Source organism: Candoia aspera, chromosome 13 (assembly GCF_035149785.1).
Source record: "Candoia aspera isolate rCanAsp1 chromosome 13, rCanAsp1.hap2, whole genome shotgun sequence".
Classification (NCBI taxonomy): Eukaryota; Metazoa; Chordata; class Lepidosauria; order Squamata; family Boidae; genus Candoia; species Candoia aspera.
Genome location: NC_086165.1, coordinates 1,859,747 through 1,884,348, shown reverse-complemented (window position 1 = coordinate 1,884,348; position 24,602 = coordinate 1,859,747). Strand labels below are relative to the sequence as shown.

General features: G+C 45.5%; 1 protein-coding gene across 1 annotated transcript; it reads left to right on the top strand.

Annotated features, from left to right (window-relative positions):
• Positions 1-23,045, top strand: KLF13 (KLF transcription factor 13). Its single transcript, XM_063313923.1, has 2 exons — positions 1-761; positions 22,736-23,045. Exons 1-2 carry the CDS (start codon positions 227-229, stop codon positions 23,026-23,028), a joined length of 828 nt encoding a protein of 275 aa, XP_063169993.1. The 5' UTR covers positions 1-226; the 3' UTR covers positions 23,029-23,045.
• The last annotated feature ends 1,557 nt before the right edge of the window (positions 23,046-24,602 follow it).

The window sequence follows — 24,602 nt, the reverse complement described above, 5'->3', positions numbered from 1 at the left end:
CCCGGCTGCTCCGGCTGGGGCTTGCTCTGCCTGATGCCTTCGCTGGATGCCCTTCCGCTTGGGAAAGAGGGGAACGGAGTGTGACCGCCGCGCACGGAGCCCTTCTTGTGAAACTGCCGCCCTCCCGTCTGCCGGAAAGGTGCCCCTGCGTGGGAGTCGTTAGGTGTCGGCTTTTGTGTGCGGACGGGCCGGCGTTGATCCGTGCACCGCCCGAGGGGGGTGAAAGATGGCAACAGCTGCCTACTTCGCCGCCGAGTGCCTCGTCTCCATGTCCAGCCGAGCCATCATCCATGGTCCTGCTGGAGGTCCAAGGCCTCCACCTGTCGGAATGGCTTCACCCCTGGCTGCCTTGGCCCCCGAGGAGAAGCCTGAAGCAAAGGAGGGAGGAAGGGACAACGGCGGGGGCCCCTCGGTGTATGCCGTAGCCAGCATCCTGGCTGACTTAAACCAGCGCCTTCCAGAGTCTTCCTCGCTTCAGGGGCAGAGGGTGGACCCAAGGGGGGAACCCAAGCCACCTCTTCTGCAGGGAGCGTTGGGGGAAGACTCGCTCTTGCCGGCCAGCAAAGGTGGAGGAGAACGAACAGCCACACCTACCAACTTGGCGGCAACGGAGGAGCCCGGCCCGAAACAAAGGAGCAGGAGGGGGAGATGCCAGCCTGACCCCGAATTACCTCAGAAAAAACACAAATGCCACTACGTGGGATGTGAAAAGGTTTACGGCAAGTCTTCCCATCTGAAAGCTCACCTAAGGACCCACACAGGTGAGCTGGTGGTGGTGGTGGTGGTGGTGGTGGAACTCAAGGACTCCTGGGCTTCAGGCTTCCAAAAGTGAAGTCCAGAGAGGCTGAGGAGAGCCCTTGAGAACCTAAGGCTACCTTGGGAGCCCCTGTCTTTCTCTTTCCTCTCCTTCCTTCTGCCTGTGTCTCACCTGAGGGCCAGCTCAGGACCCTCTTCTGACCTCTTGCCTCTGGCACAGCAGAGCGGCTCTTCCTGAGGTTGCCAGGGCCTGTCTTTCCGCAAGGTAGCGACAGGCACAGGCCATGTTAGGGCCGCCTGCATCGAGCGTTATCCACCTAAGTCTCCATCACCCACTCCCGATCTTCTCCATCGCAGCCACTGTGAAGATGGTGTCGACTTTTTCTGCCTTTTTCCTTCATGGTTCCATTCTGACAGAGGGGTGGGGGGAAACTCCTGGGACCTGGCTAGCCCTGCTGAGTCCATTTTAATGCTAGAAAATGTCAACGGGGTGGCCCCGATTCATACTTAAGGCAGGACAGGGCCGTGGTCTCCCCGCCTGGATGCTAATCAAGAGGATGGGCGTTAGGACGCTGGGAAGCGCCCTCGGTCTGCACTTTTCCCCACTGAAGACTTGCTGGTGTTTTTCGATTTGTGCCTCCCGTGGGTGCTGGCTTGGTTTGTTCATGTGGGTTACTTGGCAGAATAACTGCATAATTCAGGGGGTGCCAGCCAAGCAGTTGGGTAACTGGAAGCTGGAAAACGCCCCCTCCACCTATCACGGGACACAACCCAGCAGGAAGTTTGCCTCTGGAATATCTCTGTGGGTTTAGCATAGCACGTTACCATTTCGATAGGAATTATGCTCCATAGCCTATGTGTTTTCTGTTTCCTATGCTGCTGCCCTGCTTAATTGCACTTCCCTTCCTTCCTTCCTCCCTCCCTTCCTTCCTTCCATCCCCCTTCCCCTTCCTTCTCTCTCTCTCTTTTTCTCTCTTTCTTCTTTCTTCCTAAGGGAAGAGAAGGTCACCGCTTCAAAATAGGACCTTTTCTGCTCTCCAGTCCCTTCTTGATTTACTGCATCCTGTCGTGATATCCTGTAGAATCTAACCTACCCTGTGAATCAATGCTACATTTGGAAAAGTTTCTTTGCAAGGAGACTTCTAGGGTATAAAAATCCTGTCCCAAGGCCACGCATTTTCTCCAGCAAGCATCCTTCCATCCTAAGCGATTTATTCAGAATTAAGCTGGCCTGGCCGAAAGGGTGCCACTTTCCAGGAAGGGTTGTTTTCCGTTTTCGCGTTGTGTTTGCATCCCCCTCCCTAACTGTAGCTTTCATGTGGAGGGAAGAACGTAGCTCCCCTCCCTTGCCACTCCAACTTGGCAGACGGTCCACAAATCACGCCTTGTTCTGCTCCTGCCCAAACTTCTCCTTCGCTTCCTTTTAAACATAGGAGACAAAGAGAGTTTAAGCTCATGAAACCACTTGGATATAGAAGCGGAGGAGGCAGTCGGAGGGGGAACTGTCTCCCTCCTAGACGAGGAGAGCTTGGCAGCAGCTGGTGCCCCGGAGGAGAGGGAGGGTCGGACCCCACCAGTCCACGTCATTCAAGATCAAGTTGGGGAAATGGAAGTCAAATGGGGTCACTGGCTTTTAGCCAGGTTCTCTTTCTGACTACTGTTTTCAAAAGTCTCCTTTGCTCCTTCGCATGAAGCTCAAGGAGAGATTGTTAGGGTTAACTTTGCTGTCACTGGCAGTGCAAAACATCATGGCAGCTGTAGAAAAAGGAAAGAAAAAGAAACACGCCCGGTAATGTGGTGCAAGGTTAGCTATTCTAGAATTCATGGCAAAAATCACCTTCCGAACAGACCTCTTCCTACGGGGGGAGATTTCTCCAAAGGAATGCTACTATTTATTTAAGTTTTTTTTTAATGTATGTATTAGAAATATTTGAAACCTGCTTATCCTCTGCAGGGTTTAAGAGTGCTCAGCAGTTCGATAGTTTTAGTTAAAATATAAACAAACAAATATTGAGCAGAATCCGCACAGAAGAGATATTTAAAATCACGGATTCTTTTTTTATTGAACTATGATTAACAAACAATATCAGGTAACTATATTACCATAAATCCAAGATGCATAGAGGAAAAAAAAGATACAGGAAGTACAAAAAATTCTACTGCATTGTAAATAAAGAGACAGGTACTGTACCTGTACGAATTTACCATATATGTAAAGCAGTGCTTCTCAAGCTTGGCCCCTTTAAGATAGGTGGACTTCAACTCCCAGAATCCCCCAGCCAGCATGGCTGGCTGAGGAATTCTGGGAGTTGAAGTCCACCTATCTTAAAGGGGCCAAGCCTGAGAAGCACTGACGTAAAGTATACCATATTATAGTCTATTGCTGTTGAGGTAAATCATAAAATCCATCCTATCTGATAAAATTGTGGTTCCTGCCTCTGCTGTCTCATTATTTTAGCTTTGTCTGTGATGTTTTCCAATGTGGCAATTGAAGAGAGATTTAAAATCACTGATCTGAATGCAAAAAGAAATCTGAGGGGGAGAAATGGGGGGATCAAAACTGTAGTTTTTTCCAATCACCATTTTCCTCATTCGGTCACCAACTGCCCACTTCGTGCCAAAGGGTCAGGACAGCAGCTGCCCACTGCAGAAAACAACATACAGTTTAATCCAATTAAAGCTTAATTTACCCATTCCATTGCCTTATCCTCAAAAGGCCAAGAAAGGTAGATTTGAATGGGTTGTATTATTGCATGGTTCTACCCAAACATTTGTATTCGTTCCCAGAGCAATGCCTCTTAAATAGACTTTTCTTTCCATCTTCTTTCACAATAAGCTCCAAAACTTAATTTAAAATATGGAAAGGGAAGGAAGTTGTTTGTGAAAGTCTGTCCTGCTCTGTTTACTTCATCCCTAGTAGTTCAGGAGATACCTGCCTCAAGAAGAGCACATAAAATGACACTGAACATGATACAGGTTTAAAAGAGAGTAAAAACAGTTCAAAAATACCATCTTTCCCTGTGACGTACTGTATGTTAGGTGGTTAAATTGTTTAGTTGGAGAATGTAATGTGGGAACTGGAAAGTTTCCTCCTTGGTGGAATTTCTGGCCTGGAAGAGGAACAATTTGGTAGACCCCCGTGGGTGAGGCCACATTCAGACTGCCAGTATTTCCTTCCCGAAAATGAGGCTGGCCCTATTTGCTGTGCTTTGTATTATGGCATTTCAGTTTTGTATATTGTGACTAGAACGTGTTGTTTCCCTAAACAATTTTCTGTTGTAGTAAATACAGAATCTGTGGGATTGCAAACAAACTCACACTCTGCAAAACAAAACGTAAACTGCACCCTGTCTCCTAAAACCGGAGAGATGACTGCGTGGCTAGGACCAGCTAGATTCTAACTGAAATCCTCTTTTGCCGTGCTGTGTTTCTGGGAAAACCCACAGGCTTTGTTCAAACACCAATCTGAGGTTTTTGGAAGGGGCACTGTTTCGGATGAATCTAGGCCGCACGCTGGGTGTTTCTCCTAATGAACTTAGCAATGATGCAATAAGGGCACCGATGTTGACGTAACCCAATGCTTGTTCTGACGTTCTTGGATTAGCACCTTCTGCTTTCCCTGGACCCCTTAGCTGCCTACTTCTGCTGACCTGATCTTCTCTGTTGTCCCTCCACCCTTGCATGGACAAAGCTGGGACAATACAGGATTGTTCACATGCTTTGCAGGATTGGAACAGAGTGTGCTGTGTTTTAAATGCCAGTTGAAAGTCAAGAGGATCCCTTCGGGCTAGGAGTGGGTATCATGTCATGACTGATGTTGGCGAGACAGACGCGGAAGAGAACCTTCTACTTGCGAGACAGGCCTGCATCCTCCCCGTCCTCTCTTCTTTTCTCTTTGATTCTGTGCTCATAAAATTATTCTATTGCAAGAAGAACGAAAAAAACTAAACCACATATGAAAAGGAGAAAAAATAGATCATAGGAAGGACGAAACCGAAACAGCGGTGAATGCGCCTTGGCGATTAGCTGGGGGCACTGAGAGCAGACAAAATTAAAAAAAAGAAAACAGGAATCATAGAGCGTGCACAAGTTCAGCTTTCATTTACAAGAAAAAAGACTGTAGTTCTCTCTTGACAGAGGGAACGGTATGTCAGAAAGTGGATCTGGAGTACTTGCTCAAACCTCTGAAGTGGGCTTTCTGTAGCCATTTTGCCCCATTGTCTGTGTTTATTCTGCAAAATGTTATGCAAGTTCTAAGCAGACCTACTGGGGGTACAATTGTTGTTATTTTTGGCAGATTTTGGTGTCCCTCTGATATTCCACCAGCAGTAGGCAGCTGTTTGCCCAAACCTGTTTCTTAGTGAGCTGAAGATCATATGGTTAAAATACACAAAATGGAGTCTTGGTGGGTCTTCAGGCTTATTTTCAAGAATGCCCTTGTGTACCTGTGTATCCCAAAGAACACTCAGTATCAGAGTCATGATAGAGCTTGATAATGGGTTCTCTGTTCTTATTTTTCATCACTAGAGCAGGGTTTTTCAGACTTGGCAAGTTTAAGATGTGTGGACTTCAACGCCCAGAATTCCTCAGCCAGCCATGTTTGAAAAAGACTGCACTGGAGGATGTATTTGCATCCGACTGTCCTTCTACCCCAAGAGAGAAATATGCAATTAAGACTTTATAGGATGGAGGAAGGATGAATTTAGGGAAAGGCCTTGGGACATGGAGGAGCACATCATTATTGACAGAATCTGATAGCTGATGTGTAGCGGCATTTAGTAAATATCTTTATTTCCTTCATTTCCATCAACAACCTATTGGGAAATACGGTATGCCCTTCCATAGACAATCCAGACCAGTCAGAATGCCGTTTTGTGATGCTACATTTAGAACTTTAAGACAGTATTCAAAAACATTTGATGGCAGTGGTGGGCTTGTTTAGAGTTTTTAGTCATTTTGCTTATCAGGTATTGGAGTTATGGATGGATTTTATGGTTGGGGTAAGTATTATCTTGCATGCTTTAAGCTGCCTAGAATCAGAAGAGTGGATGAAATATACATTTTGAAAAATATAAACAAATGTTCCAAATTTGAAGGGCAAATCAGCACGGAGAACTTGTTATGTTGGCTGTGGATGCTGGGAGATGTAGCCTGACACAACAGAGAGGCACCAGGAGGTGAATTTTCTTAGGAACCTTGATGAGTTGGCCTTCCTTTGCACCAGATGAACATCTCCATTCTGTCCCAGCACTCTGTTGCAAAATGGCTTTGATGGCTTCTACACATTTATGGAATATCTAAGACCTTCCAACTTTTTCAGCGCTGATCCAGACCAAAACAGGCTTCATATACTTGCACAGGTCTGGTATTTTCATTTCTGGGAGATTTTCATCACTGTGTAAGCTCTGAGATGCAGCCAGCAGTAATCAAAAGAAAGAAAGAATGAAATTGGTCCAAGGGAGCAACACCCCTCCCTGAGAAGAATTCCCCATTCCTCCCTCTTCAATTTGCTTTTTGCAGGTGCAGAGAATTTGGGAGACAGTGATAAAGTTCTTGCTAATTCTCGTAGGGAAGGAGGACATTTTAAAAAAGAGCCCTGAAATATGATTCCAGCTGGAGCAACATAAGTCATCCAAGAGGCCAGGAATCAAGGCCATTTTATCAGTGCTTTTGGTACACCCACAGACAACAATATTTCACTTGCTGCTCTACCTACATTTGCAGGAACACTCAAAAAGTCTTTCTGGAGGCCATTGAGTGGGATTTGGAGAAGTTGAGCTCTTGGGGCCTGTCCAATGAGTGGGAGCTCGGAAAAAGCAAGGATCCCATCTGTGGAGGCTTTCAGGAAAGCAATTCCAGTGGGTTGTTCAAGCCTGTTTGAATTGAGGCATGAGCAACAGGTGTTTTGAGATTTTCCTACACAGCACCAAGGTGTCCAGACTGGGCCCCGAAATGAATGAATACTTTCCTTCTCTGGGATGTGATCTGAGGAACACAGAGAGGAGATCTTCGCTGTGGATTTTTAAAATGTTCTTCTTCAACTGGTCTCCACATCTTCTTTGCCCTCAAATGGAGGTGCTGAGCAGGGAAGGGCCAGCTCATTAGATTCAGAAATGTCAACACTGGGGGGGGGGGAAATGCTTTCTGGCACAGAAAGCCACCATTCTTTAAGGAAGAGTGCTTTTCTTGAACAGCTGGGAGAAGATGAAAGGATTATTTAATTTCCACTGCCCCAATCCATGTTTGACAAACATTTGTCCACTTCAAGCATACTACAAGTTGGTTACCGCAACAAGCAAGGAGGGAGAACAGAATTTTTTTAAAGTCAATTTTATTAAAAGTTTTGCAAAGAACATAAAAGCTAACACAAACCACTAAAGAGTAGAAGAAACGAAGAAAGAGAAAGAAAAAAAGTGCAGAAAGAAGGAATAGAAAGCAATAGAAAGAAGAAGCTTCTGATTTCCTTTGCAGCAAATATAAGTAGAATTACAAAATTATCTCTTATTCTATGATTACAAAAAAGGCTCACTTTTTTCTATTACCCAGTTGTTGCTTTTTCTAATCAGCAAAACCACAAGTCATAAGTGCATTTTTTTTTCCGTTTCATGCAAAAAATCTATTAGGGCGTGGGGGCAGAACAGAATTAACATTAACAAAATTAACATATTAGCTTTGCCCTTGTGTCTCTCTCTTGTCATGTGCAGAACAAACCCTGAGAATGGGGCAGGGCTCTTCGGCCCATGGGCATCTTCTACACAATGTGAAAAACCAGGAGACCATAGCTTAAAATATCTAAATGGTGCTCAAGGAATCAGCAGGTACCTGTTGGCGCCTTGGCACATGAAGCAGTGTTGACTGGTACCTTCAGACCTCAAAATGATTTGAAAAAATAAAAGATGGCTGCAGTGTCACAAAAATGGCCATGTTGTACGAGACATCAACGTTCTTATTTGACTTTTTAATTTTTTCACATCATGTTTTGGCACCTGGTATTCCTCAAATGCCTTCTGCTCTAATCTAAGACATGTGCAAAATGGTTAAATTTCCTCAGCTACAAGTCAGGCCGGTCAACAGGACACCTCTAACTGTTTAATCCATCAAGGAGGTTGGGTGTTGCCAGCCAGAACCGTTCAGTTGGCAGTCACAGCGAGTCTGTGCCCCTTGACCGATACTGTTTTCAAAACCTGTTGGTTATATTCACACTTTATATTTTTAGGTATGCGCTTATAAACAACCATTCCACTGGAATCTGGACACCCAGGCCGAAGGTCCAGTGTGGTCTCCTGTCTTAATTGCTTTGAGCTGTAATTCTCGTTGTAACGAATTGGCTATAGACAAAGAGTAAGCGAGGGAGCGTTTTCTGTCCCCGGGCCTTTATTTATCCAGCCCTCTCCGTTCCCCCTTCCAATCTCTTTACAGTAATGAGCCAAACGGACCGGTATGAGTTCCTTGGCAACATGTGCTCGAGATAATGGCAAGGGAGTGCCAAGGGACTAATTAGCCTTGTTAACGTATCAAGCTCACGTTGGAGACAGGAGGCTTTGTTCTGCTTTTTCCAACAGAAAATGGAGAAGGCACAACATATTCTGATATTTGGGATCTTAAAACAAAGCAATATGCCTTTACCCAGCGGCGCAGAGAAAGCTGGTTTAAGCCGTTTCGCCCACCCCTCTGGGGTTGAAATGTAGCTGTGGATCTTAGCAACTTCTCTCCAGATGCTGCCCTTGGTGTTCGAGAAGGAAGAATGCTTTCTGAGTGGGCTTATCATAGCAAAGAGCAATTGCAAGACTACCAGCAGGCAGTTTTCCCTTCCATCTGACCAGAAAATTATCCCAAACCATGTCAATATCAGATCCACAACAGTGGAAGGCAAGTTGATTCAAGCCGTCAACTGCTGGGTCAAATTGCTTCTGCATCAGTTTGAATGTGTTCGGGGAAGGGAGTCATATCTTTAATTGCTCCCCTTTGGGCCAGCAACTCCCTGCTCAAATGCTTCTTTTCATCTGCTGCTGCTCTAATCCTGCTTCAAGGTCTCTGGAGAGTTCACACAATCAAATACGTTTCCCAAAATAATCTCCAGCCTCACCTTCTGCAGCCTGGTGTGCTCCTGATAGGTTGGACTTCAACTCTTCTGCTATCCAGCTGAACCGACTGAAGAGGTCATGATGGAGATACGGAAGGGGGATGTTCTCTTTGGGGCTTTTGGAAGTTGGGATGTTTTGATTTTGGAAAGAGATGATCTCAGAGGTGGGAGGAGGACACTCTCACGGCTGATGATCCTTTGGACCCTCTTCCTAGGTCATAAATGGTGCCATATTAAAAAGAAAAATGCAGCACTTGGTTGCCAAATTGAACCAACCAACCAACTGCAAGCAGTCAAGAAGTTTAAGTGAAGACAGTCCCTTCCTAGAAAGGAATAATGCTTGCAGAACTGCAGCAGAGGACCATCACGGAAAGTCTCCCGTTCCTGGGCGGGGAATCCCAAAGCTAGATTGTTCTCCTCTGCCCTCGTCTTCTGTCTCTTTGGGACACAGATGAAGAGACCCAGAGCAGGGTCTCTCCCCTCTAAAGCAGATGAAATGATTCATGTATGCCCTATATTTTATGAGGGGAAGGGATGGAGCAGATCTGCACGCCACTTCACAAAACTTGACTACAGAGCCACCGTTCATTTGGATCCATTTGAAAAAGCAGCTTTTTCGCCTTTCCACACACACGTGCTGGACTCCTGTGTTGTCTGGCCGTGCACGGCTGGGGCACGTCCAAACCTGGAACCCTCAAATGAGCGATCCATCTTTCTGTTTCATAACTTGAAGTAGGCCTCTGCGTTTTCCCCCCAGCTTCACTCCAAATCATCTTGGATCAGCTGTTTGGATCTGAAATGTTGCTGACGGGGCCGAAGTGAGGAGGCAAAGCCACAGCCCAAATTAAGGGCATGCATTTCAGAAGTCTGTCTTACAGTCCCCCTGCTCTGCGTACAGTTCTGTTTTGGCTGTTCCCTGGTCACCCATTTGGCTTTTGCTGGAGAGAGGCTCACGTGGCAGGGTGAGATCATTATCTTACTGTATACTGGTGAGACAACAGCCAGACAATGAGGGTTATTTAAGTGCAGGCTGAGAGGCCAAACGAACCTTGTGTTTTGCAAAGCTTGTCGTTTCAGCAGTTTACGTCCAGGAGATTCACTTGCACTTAGAGGAGAAATTGGAGACCTTAGCAGTTGGCTGGGCTCGGGAGACGTATTCTAAGATATTTTGACACCAGAGGGGGAAAGCATTCAAGTTTGGATCTGGACAAAACGTCCAGCACAAGGCACCAGGAAGTTCTCTTGCACAACCTATGCTGAAAGTAAAGGGACCTCTGCAAGAGCAAATAGATCTTGCACCTGGAGCTCCAGGCCTTTTGTGTGTCCTGTCTGACCTACCAGGAGCACCCAGTCACCAAGAAGACTTCATTTCCTTTTACCTCCCTCTTCAGAACACAGTTTCAAACCGCCAGCCTAAATTACCTAGATGCCTACTTCAGCCTTATCTGCATTTGCGCACTTGACCTGACCAGAAGCCGCGTCTTCCTATAACCGGGGGCTAATTGTTGTCTTGCATTTCCTGCTTGAGTGCTAAAGAGAGCAAAAAGTACAAAGGGCGTAGGCAATGCACACAATATTCACCATCTGTCTGTCAAAAATAGTCTTCTGCGACTTTCCAGAGTCACAAATGCAACGTTACTTGGGAGAAACGGTCTATGTATTTTCCACACTGGGGTTCTGAGACAGCTACAATAGCTGAGGAAATCCCCTGAAGGACGTGGACCATTGGAACAGACTGGTCCATCCTTTTGGAACTCAAGGAAATTATAAACAATCTTTGACTGGTCCTGAAAAAGTCAACCAGGATTGGATGTAGTCAGTGTTTGCACCAGGAACCATCTGGGAACCTCAGAACTGAAAGTTGGACTGAAACAACAACTACACATCAGAAGAAGACAGTGGGAAACCACTTCCTTACTGTGACTAAGAAAACTATATGGAGGTGTCCATGAAGTCACCAGAAAACAAGACCCACCAGAAGAAGGCTTTATCCATTTCAGAGGCCTGCTATGACTTTCCTACCTGCTCCTTCAATATTTAGGAATTGTCTGCTCATTGTGGCAATTCTAACAATCTAGGAGCACAGAAGTGGTTTTCCCCACACAATGAATCTCTTTAAAAGTTGATATTTCATGGTATATACTGAAAGACCAGATTAGCTAGCTAGACAATTGATAGATGATAGACAGACAGACAGACAGACAGACAGAAGACTAAAAGGTTGTTATCAAAATCTTGTTCTCCTTCAGCATTTAGTTTGATTTCTGGTTTACTACATTACTCATTTAACTTCTAACAGGTACACCAGGCAACTGTCTTCCTTCCTTCCTTCCTTCCTTCCTTCCTTCCTTCCTTCCTTCCTTCCTTCCTTCCTTCCTTCCTTCCTTCCTTCCTTCCTTCCTTCCTTCCTTCACTTTTCTGCTATCCTTTTCCTACTAAATAATACTGCAAGTTATTAAAAATGAAGCAACCCTCAGAAGCCTTCTCTCAATGAAGATATTTCACACGTTTGTGTTGTGCTCTACAACGAAGGAAAAACGTTCCCCATTTTCAACCCATCGTTCGAATTGCTGGAGTTTGGAATTAGGAATAAATTCTGAAGGGAACTCTTTCTGACAGCCACCTTAACTGATTTCCTTAATTCTAGGAGGCTAAATAAGTTTCAGAGGCTAAAAGCAATGAAGAGATGTTGTGCTTTGTGTATTTGAAATGGTAAGAAGAAGAAGTGGTTGGATGGTTGTGAATCTCAGATTACCAACTCTGTGGGGATCGTTAATGGTGTCATCCTTAGACATGGCTTGTTTAAAGGGACTGCAAAATTTAATTGGTAGATTAAGCAACCAGGCCTTTAGTTGAATAACTGGGGCAGTACCTACTTTAATTAGTTAATAGCATGGTGGATTTTTTTTTTCTTTTACAAGCAATGCATTTCTGGTTTCTCATTTTCCCTAGGGAAATAAAAGTAAATGGTGGACAATGGCTTTTCCTAACAATGAATGAGATCATTTGTCTGCTGAATTTTGTTATCTTTCACTTTCTTCAACATCAGAAAAAAGCACCCTACAGTCACTTATTTTAATTAAGATATTCGAAGTCAGGCACTCAGTTTAAGAACAGGCCATGACTCACAAAGACCTACAGATTAATTACTTGTCATGAAGCTCAGTTCTTCACCAAGATCAGGGGGACCCACAGGATATGGTCAAAAAAGTCAACCATAAGAGTACACCTGAAGCTTCACCTGTTGCTTTTTTTATGTGCATCACGATTCATCTAGAGGAAAACACTTCCTGAGATATCTCGTTTCCTGACCAGGTACGATCTTAAAAACTCCCCATTCAGCAGGCTATGGTTGAGAATTCTAGGAGTTGACCTCTGCACATTCTGAGGTTCTTCATTTTGGAAAAGACTGAGTTGGAGGGAAATATTTTTGTGTGCAACCAAATCCTGACTTTTTGTCTGAACTCTGACCTAAAATGGATATTACTCAGGATCAAATTGTCCAGCAGCTCTATAGTTTTTGTCTTTACCTGTAGTGTATCTTGCTAGTCTCTGAGTTATCCGAGATGGTTTACAAAACAATACATAGCCTCTGGCTTGGTTTACCATATTTTCCCCAATTTGCCTTTTGGTATTTCCAGAGATGATGATTGTGAATTTCTTCTCAATTCACTGGTAGAGCTTAACCAAAGTCGGATTTTTTTCAAGGCCAGGTAGGTACAGTATATATTATTGATTCTCCCATTTTAACCAGGATGAGCAAATCTGTTTATTTCTGGGGTATGGATTCCTTCATCAATCTCCTGCTTTCATTTCACCCCTTAACATGTGTTAAGTATCTATTTAAATATGCATTTCTGAGTATATTTTGCCTTAAAAAGATGTGTTCCAAAACAGATTTTTGTGGTGGTTTACCAAGCACCACATGGGGATATTCAGGAAATGTAAGTTAAGGCACATTCCTAAGTACCATTCTGCATGTTAGTTCAAGTCATGTGGATCAATATTGGAATTAATGAATTTTAATTCCTTGGCATCTTTACTGCGAGCACAGTTGAAGTAGAACCAGCATTATCATTTTCTAATAATCTAGCAAGCTCTCCTTGGGTCTCATAAGACCTAGGAGTGAAAAACAGTAATTTTGGCAGCCTCTTGTCAACGGTACTGAATAAAGAACTAAGTACAGATTTTTGCAGAAGTCAAGGGAAAGATAAATACCATTCATATTTTCTAGTGCTCCAAGTGGAACTCTGTAACATCTACATGAGGCTGCTGGGTGAGGTCATCTGATGGTTTGGGGTGAGGTATCACCACTATGCTGATGATACCTAACTTTATATCTCCACCCCAGGCTGCTTGAGTGATGCTGTGGATGTCCTGTCCCAGTGTGCAGACCAGGGGGTGAGGGAGGGCTGGAATGGAGCTCAACAGGCTTCAGCTCAACCCAAGCAAGACTGAGTGGCTTTGGGTGTTTCTGCCTTCTGGTGACAGGGACTTTCCATTGTTGGTCTTCGATAAGGTAGCACTGCCTCAGACAGACCCAGTGCGCTGTAATGATTGGGGGTCTTCCTGGACTCACGGCTCCTGCTCAAAGAGCAGGTGGCAGCTGTGGCTAGGAGGGCCTTGCACACCTTTGGGTTGTACACCAGTTGAGCCCGTTCCTGGACCCGGAGGCCCTGCTCACTGTCACTCATGTCCTTGTGACTCCCCATCTGGACCACTGCAATGCGCTCTACATGGGGCTATCTGTCAGGCCCAACCCAAGAACAACGAAGAGTCAGTCCATTCAAACTCCAGTTCTTTATTTGCTCACACCGTATAGACAGAATCTTGCCAGACTAAAGCTACCCTACCCAACCTCGGGGGAAATAACCTGGGAAGGCTCCAGGGCGGGGCCATCCCAAACCTCTCCGTTTTCCCATCATTGCCTCCCGGACTGGGCCTCTGTTTAACTCCTCCACCTCCTTGGAATGTGCCCCCTCCTTCCTGAGAACCAGCGGCACTGCTGAAATCCACCACACTATCCTTACAGAGCATTTGGAAGCTTCAGCTGGTGCAGAATGTGGCAGCACGGGTAGTAAATGGTGCCCAGTTATTCAGCGCATGTAACTCCTCTACTCTGTGAGCTGCGTTGGTTAACAGTGTACTTCTGGATGCAATTCAAGGTGCTGGTTGTCACCTTTGAAGCCCTTCATGGCTTGGAACTGGGTTACCTGAGGGACCGTCTCTCCCCAGTTGTTTCTACCTGTCTGATCCGGTCCAGGTCCCATTGGCTCAGGAATGCCGGTTGGTGAGGCCTGGAAGACGTGCCTTCTCTGTTGTAGCGCCTGCCTTATGGAACATTCTCCCTCCAGAGAGGAGGATGGCCCCGACTCTGCTGGCTTTTCCTAAGTCCTTGAAGACTGGCCTGGGGCCCCAAGTGTTTGCAGGGCCTCGCTTCGTGGTTAATTTTAGTCATCATGATAGGTGCTTCATTCTCGGTTGCTATGTATTTTAATGCTTGTATTATTTTAATTGTTTTAATTTTGTTTGCCGCCCAGAGTCACTTGGTGAGATGGGGGGCCATGTAAATATAAAAAAATAAATAAATTAAATTAAATTAAATTAAATTAATGAACACCCAGATATCTGTGAAATACATTTTTAGAGAGAGGAGATTTGGTTAGTGGATTTCAATGCTATATTGAGGTCAACAATTCTTGGCAAACACAGGAGGGGAAAAATGGATTTTGGCATCCTAAGAATTAGGCCTTTCATTCAGAAAATGCAGGAATCAAAGAGGAAAGTTTCCAGTCCCCGTGTAGGCCCTAAGTCATTCTGCTAAGATGGCTTCTGAAGCTCGAGAGAAACGCAGTGTCTCTGTGATTAGGCAGGGCTTCCATGCCCTGTGTCCTTGTATCCTCCTCCTTGTTAACGAAAGAAAAATAAATAATGGCTAAAAAGGAAAGGGAAGCAGAGACTCCTAGACGCAAAATCTCATACCCTGCAAAATGCATGAGGGTGGAAGAACCCAGACGTTCTTGACGCAGAAGAGCAGACTCTGTGCATGGCAATTGGGCTGCTTAATCAGGGCCTCTGCGTTGTTTGTTTGATTATTTTGTTTGCACGCAACCACACTTTGGCAACTCTACCCGGACAGCTGTTCATATGCAAAGGCTTTCTAATCCACCCACGTGTCCTTATTATGAGTCAGACAGGTGTGGTCCGGATTCAGAAATGGCTTGGATTAACTGTGCAATTAAACATAGGGTAGACATGCTTTGTGGCATTGTGAATGGCTCCCAACATGTCTCCGCGTTTTTCTCTTACAAAGATGATTTTAATAGAGACAGCCTTCCTGCTCAGTCCTTGAAGGAAGCCCTCCACCAGGCAGGTTTATTTTAACAGTCACCCAGATAGCCTGTCCGTTTGGAAAGCAACGTGTAATGGAGAATGTGGGCTATCCAGGGCCCTCGCCAGCAGGTTCCAATAGACGTGTTCAAGTTTCACCCCCTTGGCAGAGTTTTCAGCTTTTCTGGCATGCATGCCTGAAAACAGAGAAGAAGGCGTTTGCTTTGGTGTTATTGTTTGTCCACACAACTTTTCCATCGCCATCTTATTATGCTTAAAGCAAGTGAGCTGATTGCTGCAAAACACAGAAACACCCTTTCTGGTTCCAATTAACAGCCTTGTGGAAAGTGTCACATAGAGCTACTGACGACACCTGCAAAATACATGAGCAGTGCCAAAATTTCCCCCCACCCCTCCATTGGGAGATGTGTTGAAACTTGATTAGGGAACTACAGGCCCAAAGATGCCGGGCTCCCTTAATTACTCTTATGGACAGCGGTCTTTACAGCTCCTTGGAAGAGAACTTAACAGAAGCCTACAGTGAGAGAGGAAGGAAGGAAGGAAGGAAGGAAGGAAGGAAGGAAGGAAGGAAGGAAGGAAGGAAGGAAGGAAGGAAGGAAGGAAGGAAGGAAGGAAGGAAGGAAGGAAGGAAGGAAGGAAGGAAGGAAGGAAGGAAGGAAGGAAGGAAGGAAGGAAGGAAGGAAGTCCACACATCTTAAAGTGGCTGAAGTTGATAAACCCTGTCCTAGAGGGACAGAAGGATCCCGAACCCCATTCTGGGTCATAAACATGCCCAACTTTCCTCTACTACTTCTAGTTTTCAGTCTTGGCCAAGTCCTCTTTTCTATTGGTTGGGCTGCACTCAGTTTTCTTTGGACTGATCAAATTTGAATTCTGAAAAGGGCAGCATTGTCTAAAGAGCATCCAAACTACTCATACAGTCTCAAAAGTGGACTCCTTTGAACCTCCCGTCCAAAGATGTTGCATTCCTGAAAAGAGAAGGACATCCCTTTTACCTGGGGACTAAAACTTTTGTTGCTGAGGTATGTGTGGGCCATAACGTTCTGCATAAATCAGTACCTTCCATGCCTCTGCAATTGCTGTCCTGAGAAGTTTAAAGCTTGCTGTAGGCATATGTTGACCACAGACACAGCTTGCTGAAGGTCTGGAAGAAGGACCAGGCTGGAAACTTTTGTACAGCGTCAGCCTCCAAGTTGCAGAAAAGGAGAGCGGTGGTCTTTGTCCTCCTCGGAATATCCAGGAAAGCAAGTCTGTTTGGTTAACTCAGCTCAGCCGAGCTGAGATCATGCCTCTGTCAGAGGAAAATTAAACTTCTGGAGTCACCCAATATGGAACCAGCCAATATTCTTTTAGAAGCCAAATGATGTCAGGATGACAGGGGTTCATTAATACTTGCAGAGAGTGGAGAAAGAAGGTGCCTAAGGAACTAGAGAAGATGATTAATTTGCATCAAGAGGAGGAAAGGGTGAGTTTCATTTTCATATTTTTCTTGGAAAAAGCAAGTGCTCTATTCCAAGACATCTCTCCAGCTCCAGGGTGGCACAGGTCTTGGAGGAAAGAAATAGCATTGCTGACTCCAAAGTTAAAACTGGGATCAGGCCATGATGACACACAGGCTGGTGTTTGTATATGCTGAAAACTCTGGGCTTTTACAACAGTGGAGAGGCAGGAAAACCCCAAGATAAATGAAAACCTTCTAAGGGGAATAAATAAATTGCTGGGCTTAAAATAGCCCTGCTTTCAGTTCAAAGAAAGAGGGTATGGTTAAGATCTGCCCTTTTTTTTTTCTTTTATGCACACTGGAAAGAAAGCACCTTTTATTGAAACCCCAAATATCTCATTTGCCTTGAGGGTGGTTTGAGGTTCAGCTTGTTGGTCAGTTTGAAGTGCCTGCACAAAAACAGTGGAAGTGGAAAGATATTCCCCCAAAGTATGCCGAGCCTTATTTAAGGATGCTTTGTTTAAAAATACTCCTTGGTTTGCTCAGCCGGGCACAGTTCCGCCCCCGAAATCATGTATGATTGGCCTATCTTTGGAACGGGTCCAAGCACTCTTTCCTGCTGCAAAACAGAATATTCTGGCTGTTCCTTCTGTGGTTGCCAGAATAAGCCTAGTTTCAATAGAAGAGAAGCCTAGCTTATAAACTCATGGAGTTGATGCATTATTTCTCCCAATGGAGAAACGACACTTTCTCCTCTACCTTGCTTGGGCACGTATTTGGATGGCAGATGCTTCTTGCCAAGACCTTATTCTTGATGGCAGTGTGTGATCCAGGACCAACTGTCAACAGCTACGGAGTCAGGGAGCCCTCATTTTCCGGACAGAGGTTGACACTTGACCCGATGCAGTTTTTTGCTGATGTTGGTTGCACCAGCAAGATGTTCCTGCCTATGAAAACAGTGGTGATCCTTGCCTGATCAGCAGTGGCCAATGTACCAGTAGAAGCGAATGTCTGTAGCTCAGGGTTGAACTGTGGAGTCCTTGGTGCTCTCTGAGCCTGGCTGTGGGCTTGCAGATGTTGCATGGCCGGACTAGGTAGCCAATGCCCTAGTAGCCAATGCACATTTCCAGAGTCCCAGAAGCTGTTTTGCTGCAGATGGCTTCTGAAAAAATGAGGCTGATGCAAGAAATTTTGCCACACTGCTAGTTCCTTAATAAATGTGAGGCAACGTGTTCTAAGAATCTTTTTTTCTCAATTGCTTTCTTTCCTGCCAGTAATAGGGCATTTTATACAACCTTGCCAGAAAACCACATCCTGACCACCACTCCATACTGGTTGCAGAGACAAGGACAATAGGACAACTCAGGAGTTACCATATAGCAGGGTTTCTCAACCTCAACAACTTTAAGATGTGTGGACTTCAACTCCCAGAATTCCCCAGCCAGCATGGAAGATCCCTTGCATCTCTTGTATCCATGGGTTGATTGTTAGTGTCCACTGTACTTTTTAAAGACGGTATCCTTTTGCCACACTCTAGCCCCCTAAAATTATTAATGCATTTGTGAACACCCTTGTGAACAAAACCTCAGGTTGAGCGAGCATTAATCCAGGCTTTGCTGCCCATTTTTCTTGCCCAAGTCCAAAGTAGGGAAATGGGAGTGAGTTTTAACTGAATGGCCAGCCCGGTCAGGTTTAAACATTTGTTGCAACCTTTCTCGACGTGGCACCTTCTGAGCTAAGGGAAGAAATAGCATCCTTAGCTTACGAATGCTTTTGCAACCCCTCGTCTTTCAGTGCAATGTTTTCAAATCCTGTTGGAGGCCGTCATAGTGAGAGAATATGCTTTGCAAAGGATGTCAGGAGACTGTGGTAAAAGCAAACAACACAGCAGTGAGCTGCTGGAAAGAAAGCTGCCAGTTTCTTCGGGTCATCATTCAGTGAGTGAGGACAACCACGAGAAGTTGAGACAGGGTTTAGCCCATTGGTGCAGCATAACACAACTTCTGATGGCAAATTCCAGGCCGAGCCAAGCATTGCTAATCCAGAGAGCATTATTCAGCTTCAGTTGGAGCCAAACGAAGCAATAATTTTTCCCCCCTCTCTCTCACTCTTGAGAGCAGACGTAGGATCCCTGAACCTGCTCACATGTTCTTGGCTACTTAAGTTGGGTGCTGAATTCAATAAGAACCAAATCAAGGCTCCAGGGACATGTTGAGATTCTTCTTGCTTTGATGGGGATATAAATACATTTCTATACCAATGTTAGATATCCTGTCCTTGTATCAGCATCATTTGGTCATTGCGGTTGCGATGACGCCATATCCTAACTTGATTCTTGAACATCACCAGATGCCTTGAGTCCATCTGAGAAAGAAAACCAAGCCCGCTTCAGATACTGCATTTGTGAAGCTTGAGCTAGTGGAAAAGTTCAAATCTATCCATCATCATATGCCTTCTGCATATTATACCCAAGGGGAAAGCCAGCTAGAGGCCATCATACATCCTGCTGGGGGTCATGGGAGAACATAAATAGATTTTATTCTCTTCATCTCCTCCTCAACAGAAGGCAACCAAATCATGTAACCACCTGAAATAAACTCTGAAACCCATCTAATGAAGGGTATTTCACAACTAATCTTGGGAAAGAAGAAATGGACATCATGGATAGTCAGACCGGTCTATTACAAAACTCCATTTCTGGACATACTTCTAATGGGATTGATTAATGAAGCTTGATAAGTATGCTTTGGAGCATTTATTATCATTTTTCTTCTTGTCTTGTCTTTCCTTTTTTTTTCTGCTTAACTTCCAGCCTGAGGAGGAATTCTGGGAGACTGTACAATACGGTACAATGATGGAAATTTTGCTTTTAATTTATTTTATGATTGTTCGGCGCCCAGAGTCCCTTGTTGAGATGGGCAGCCATACAAATGGAATGAATGAATGAATGAATGAATGAACGAACAAACAAACAAACAAACAAATAAGCACTGTGCAGCATTTCAGTTGGTCTCTATTGTTGTGTTTTAGTTTACTGCATAAGCTAACTCTGAAGAGGCTAAGGCCGGGTTCTTCAACCGTGGCAACTTGAAGATGTGTAGACTTCAACTCCCAGAATTCCCTGGCCAGCCATGAATTCTGGGAGTTGAAGTCCACCCATCTTCAAGCTGCCAAGGTTGAGAAACCCTGGGCTAAGGGATTGTAACATAATGGAACCGTCTGTGATGTTACAGAAAAATTAGAGCAATAGGGTCTTGCCTCACAAGGAAGAAGAGGGAGGGATGTTTCATCCTCCCAAATGTTTCTGCCCTCTTGGAAGACACAGTTGATCTAAGTGTCCAAATGAAATGCAACTCATCTCCTTAAAGAGGTGGGAGCGGGAAAGGGTGCCCTTTAGCTGAGCAAGAACCACCAAGTTGTTTTGTTAATCTTCTGGCAATTTATGTCTATTGACTCATCTCCCTTGCCGTAGAACCTTCTGGTAGCTTGGCCAATCATCTTTTCTTCTGCATTTATTAAGGCGTGCTGGCACATTCCCCCCCCCCCCCTTTGTCATCCAAATTTATGGGCTTGCAATATTAGAAGGAGCATGTCAGATATAATTCAAGGGGCAAAAGAGACGGACAGTCTCGTCACGCCCCCTCCTTCATTCCCTCTGCAAACCTCAGGCAACTTTGCACTGCGTTTATTATCCCTTCACCCCTAGGAAAAGAAAAATAATAATTTTTAAACAACGCTCCGTAGAAACAGGTATTCTGATGCTCAGCAACTAAGATGAGGAAAAGCAACGTAAGCATATTATAGTATCATGGAAAACGAACGGATGAGTAGCTTTATGTTCTGATGGATAAGCTAACAGGACCAGAAAAAAGAAGCAGCCTGATGATTTATGATTAATGTTTTTAACACTATCTCAGCCTGGGTTACTTACTCTTACTGGAAAGGTGAGGAGCAAAAAGATTGAGCTGAACTAATCAACAGGCAGAGAGAAAATGGCCCCCGCTCTCTCTAGAAGCCTCCAAGAGGCTCCCTCAGCTTGAGAGCATAATTCTACTTTACCATGATCAGGCAAAGCCGATATGAACCAAGGAAGAGACATCTTTCCTCTGCCCTCACTGGAGCATCACTGGAATGTTATTCTGGCATTTAGGAAGAGCGAGGTCAGCTAGAACAAACTGTGACCAGAGGACCTTTTGTCGCTGCAATTGTAGGAGATTCCCAAGGGTGTGAAGTGTGTATTTGTCACCTGCCACATGGAACAACCTAGGAACACTGCCCTAAATAGCTCTTTTTTTGGGAGAAAGGAGCTGACCCTGGCTGTTTTTTTCCATGCTACAGTCTAAGAAGAGTGGTGCTGGAGCGTTCAAAACTCCAGACTGGGGTCTTGGTCCTGGATAGAGTTTCCCAAATAAGCTGTTAAGGGGGTGGGGGGTTGGAGTGGGAGGAAACGTTCATACTATGCTTGCTTGCTGGCCCATCCTTGTCACCTCAGCCTTAGGGGAGAGTTGGGGTTATTTCAGGTCCTGCTTTAGAGGCCAAGATCCACCAGATCTAATCACAGGACACCGCTTCCTGCTGGTTACGCCTGAGCTGCTGAAACATTCTGTCTATGGGGCTACGAAAGCTCAGCTGGTCTTTCAGTGGAGCTGAGTATCAGAAACGTTTTCTCATCCCACCTCATCCTATGGGACCTTCCAGCTTGTTTCCAGCCCCAGCGTAAAAAGCTTCTTCCCACTTCTACAGCCTACAGAGCCTAGCACTAAACTGGCTTATCCTGGATGAGCCCACCTGTTTAGTAAGATCAACTACAGAGGTTTCCCAACAGGCTAAGAGCCTTCCTTGTTGCTGCACCCAAATGTTGAAATGTCTTGTCCTCTCCTTGGCTCTCTGCTGAACGATAGGGCTTTGCTGTTTCTTCTGGACTGTCTTTTATCGGTCTGTCATATGCCACGTGATCTGCCTGACTTTTTTACCCATTTTATTATAGGTTTGAAAAAAGCAGTGGCTCATAAACAGTTGTGCTCCTTTCTAGTCGGTTCCTTTTCTATGTTGCCCTTTTATTGCTTTGCATTCTGTCGGGAAGCCTCCCTGAATTGTGGGAGGAAACGTGGGATGGAGAATGACTGCCGGGGGGCTATCAGCGAGCAACCCTAACTCGCGGAAGTCTGCCAAAGTCTGAGTTAAGGTAGAACATTTGGAAGAGAGAAAGGGAGGGAGCTCTCGGGTGCTGCTTGACCCAGATTCGGGCTACGAGCCTGCAAAACCATCCTCGTGGTCGCCTTTCTGGTGAGCAAACCCACTAATCTGAAAGACTTCAAGTCCTGTGGCAATACAGGCCTGTGGAGTATTTTATTCAAAGGTCCCAGGCCCCATCTTTGAGCTGGTAGGATTCTTACACCTCCCTTTTGAACTCCTAACCGTTTCAGGGCCATTGTAAAAGACCTTTTTGAACATTGCCACCTTTCCCCAACTCTGATGGATTTTATTGCTACTGGATGCCTGCTTGGCACTCAGCCTTTCCGAGCGCAGTGGGACTTACTTCAGGGTAAACCTGCCAAGCCTTGGGGTAGCCCATTGGCTTTATAAGACAGCTTTCCTCCCGCTGCACGTTCTCCCCCTCTTTGTCCAATGCACAGGCTGCTTTCAGGGGTGGGGGGCCACTTCAGCAAAGATTGCCTGACATTTAATGTCACGTACAGGCAGTCCTTGCTTAACGACCACAATTGGGACTGGCATTTCAGTTACTAAGCAAAGCAGTCATTAAGCGAATCTGACCTGCATTTACGACCTTTTTTGTGGTGGCCGTTAAGCAAATCACTGTGGGCGTTAAGCAAACCGCATGGTCGTTAAGCGAATCACGTGGTTCCCCGTTGATTTTGCTTGTCAGAAGCCAGCCAGGAAGGTCAAAAATGGTGATCCCGTGACCGCGGGGACACTGCGACAGCCATAAGTGTGCGGAACGGTTGTAAGTTGTTTTTTCCAGCACCGTCCAAACCGTCACTGAACGAATGGTTGTTAAGCGAGGGCTGCTTGTACAGGGTTTTGTAAGCAAGGAGGAAACAAAGGAGGTCATTTCAGGCCTGTCTCTCTCTGTGTCTCAACAGGCGAGAGGCCATTCGAATGCCGTTGGGAGGACTGCAACAAGAAGTTTGCCCGCTCCGACGAGCTGGCCCGACATTTCCGCACCCACACTGGGGAAAAGAAGTTCTCCTGCCCGCTTTGCGAGAAGCGCTTCATGCGGAGCGACCACCTGACCAAGCACGCCCGCCGCCACGCCAACTTCCATCCTAACATGCTCAAGAGGAAAGGCGGGAGCGGCTCCCGGGCGGGGTCCGTGAGTGACTGCAGCCGCTCGGATGGCTCCAGCCCCACGGACAGCCCGGGGAGCTCCCCCTAGGCCTGCCTGCGCCGGACCCCCGCCTGTGGCTCGCGGCCCCTGGCCTCTGGTCCTCCGGCGTCTGTTGGCGTATTACGCTTTGCTTGGCATCCCCCTCCTTTTTTTTTTTCAAAGAAAACTTTGGCTTTGTTTTTCGGGGAAAAGGAGAGAGGAAGAGAAGGTTTCTCTCCCTGCGACTCTGTCACAGAAACTATTTGGCACAGCGGGACCCACGGTTTACACGGAAGGGCCTCTTCTCCATTGCCCCGCCAGCAGCTGGTTCCTGGCCAGATTTTTCCCTCCCTGCGTGTGTGTTTTAAGCCTTAAGAAGATGGTCCTGTGTGTAGCTTCTCAAGGCTTTTTGCTCAGGTGTCAAAGTGAATTTTGTAGAAAAAGGAAAATGCAAAACCAGGAATGTCTACCCAGCCAGGTCGATTCTATTTTTTTCTCCACAAACCTCTCCTCTTACTCAGGGATAACTATTTATATACAATGAAGACACACCCATCAGCAGCCTTATTTGATTAACACATTTGCACTCGAAACCGTGGTTTAAGTCCTTTCATGCACACAGCAAGAAAGTCGGGCTAAACTTTGCACTCGGATGGTTTGATTTCACAGTCGGGGTAAATACTTGGGGAGATTGGGCCATGCAGCACCCATCTCCTCCACAATTTCATTCAATCGGTCTTTCCCCCCCCCCCCTCTTTTCTTTCTTCACGTCATTTCATGCCGAGATGATTCTACCACCACCAGCTTCCTGTTGCAAAAAAAAAACAAAAAACGGCCTGTATACAAAGTTTATACTCATAAAAGAACTGCGGGGGGCGGGTGGAAGATTTAAAAAAAGAAGAAAAAAACTGAAGTAGGTGCCTTAATCATTTTTTTCTAAATCTAGGAAAATATATTTACACTGGGGAACGTTTTATTTAAGTACCACGGGGCAGAATGGTGCTGTGGAGGGATTACAGCTTGTTACAGCTTCCAGAGATGAAGTTTTGAAGTGGAACCTTTTACCTGCTTATCTCTATGCCTCACACAAAAGTAGACATGAAGTGGGTATCAGCTTGAACAATGTTCCATATCCTTTAAAAAAAAAAGTCCTCTGGAAACTGTGTTTCAAAGTCATCCACGCTTTGTCAAGGTATTTGTCTGCGCCGATTTCCAGCCCTCTTGGCTTAAAAGCAGAACGCGTCTATGAAATTCTGCATTATAGTTAAATGGTCAGTACATAATCAGATGAAAGCAAGGAACAATGATCAGGAAATACTATCTTGGGGTAGGGGAGGGGAAGCAAAACCTGCCTCTAGAAAGTGTTAAAACGATGGTGTTTTAGCTCAACAGCACTTCACAATTTTCCTCATGGTTAGTGTAGCGTAGGGTCTGAAGGACTCACATAAATCTTCTCCCCCAACCAGCAGACTCTGGGGTCTTCCAGCAGACTTCCCGTCTTCTTGTCTAGCACAGTGGACAGTTCATCCTGCCATAAGCCTTACCAAGCAGAGGAATCTCCCGCATCCAAGTGGAACCAGCCAACTTGGACCCCGTCCTAGAAGAGCTAACTTCCAGAAAGGGCTTGTGACTATTTCAGAAAT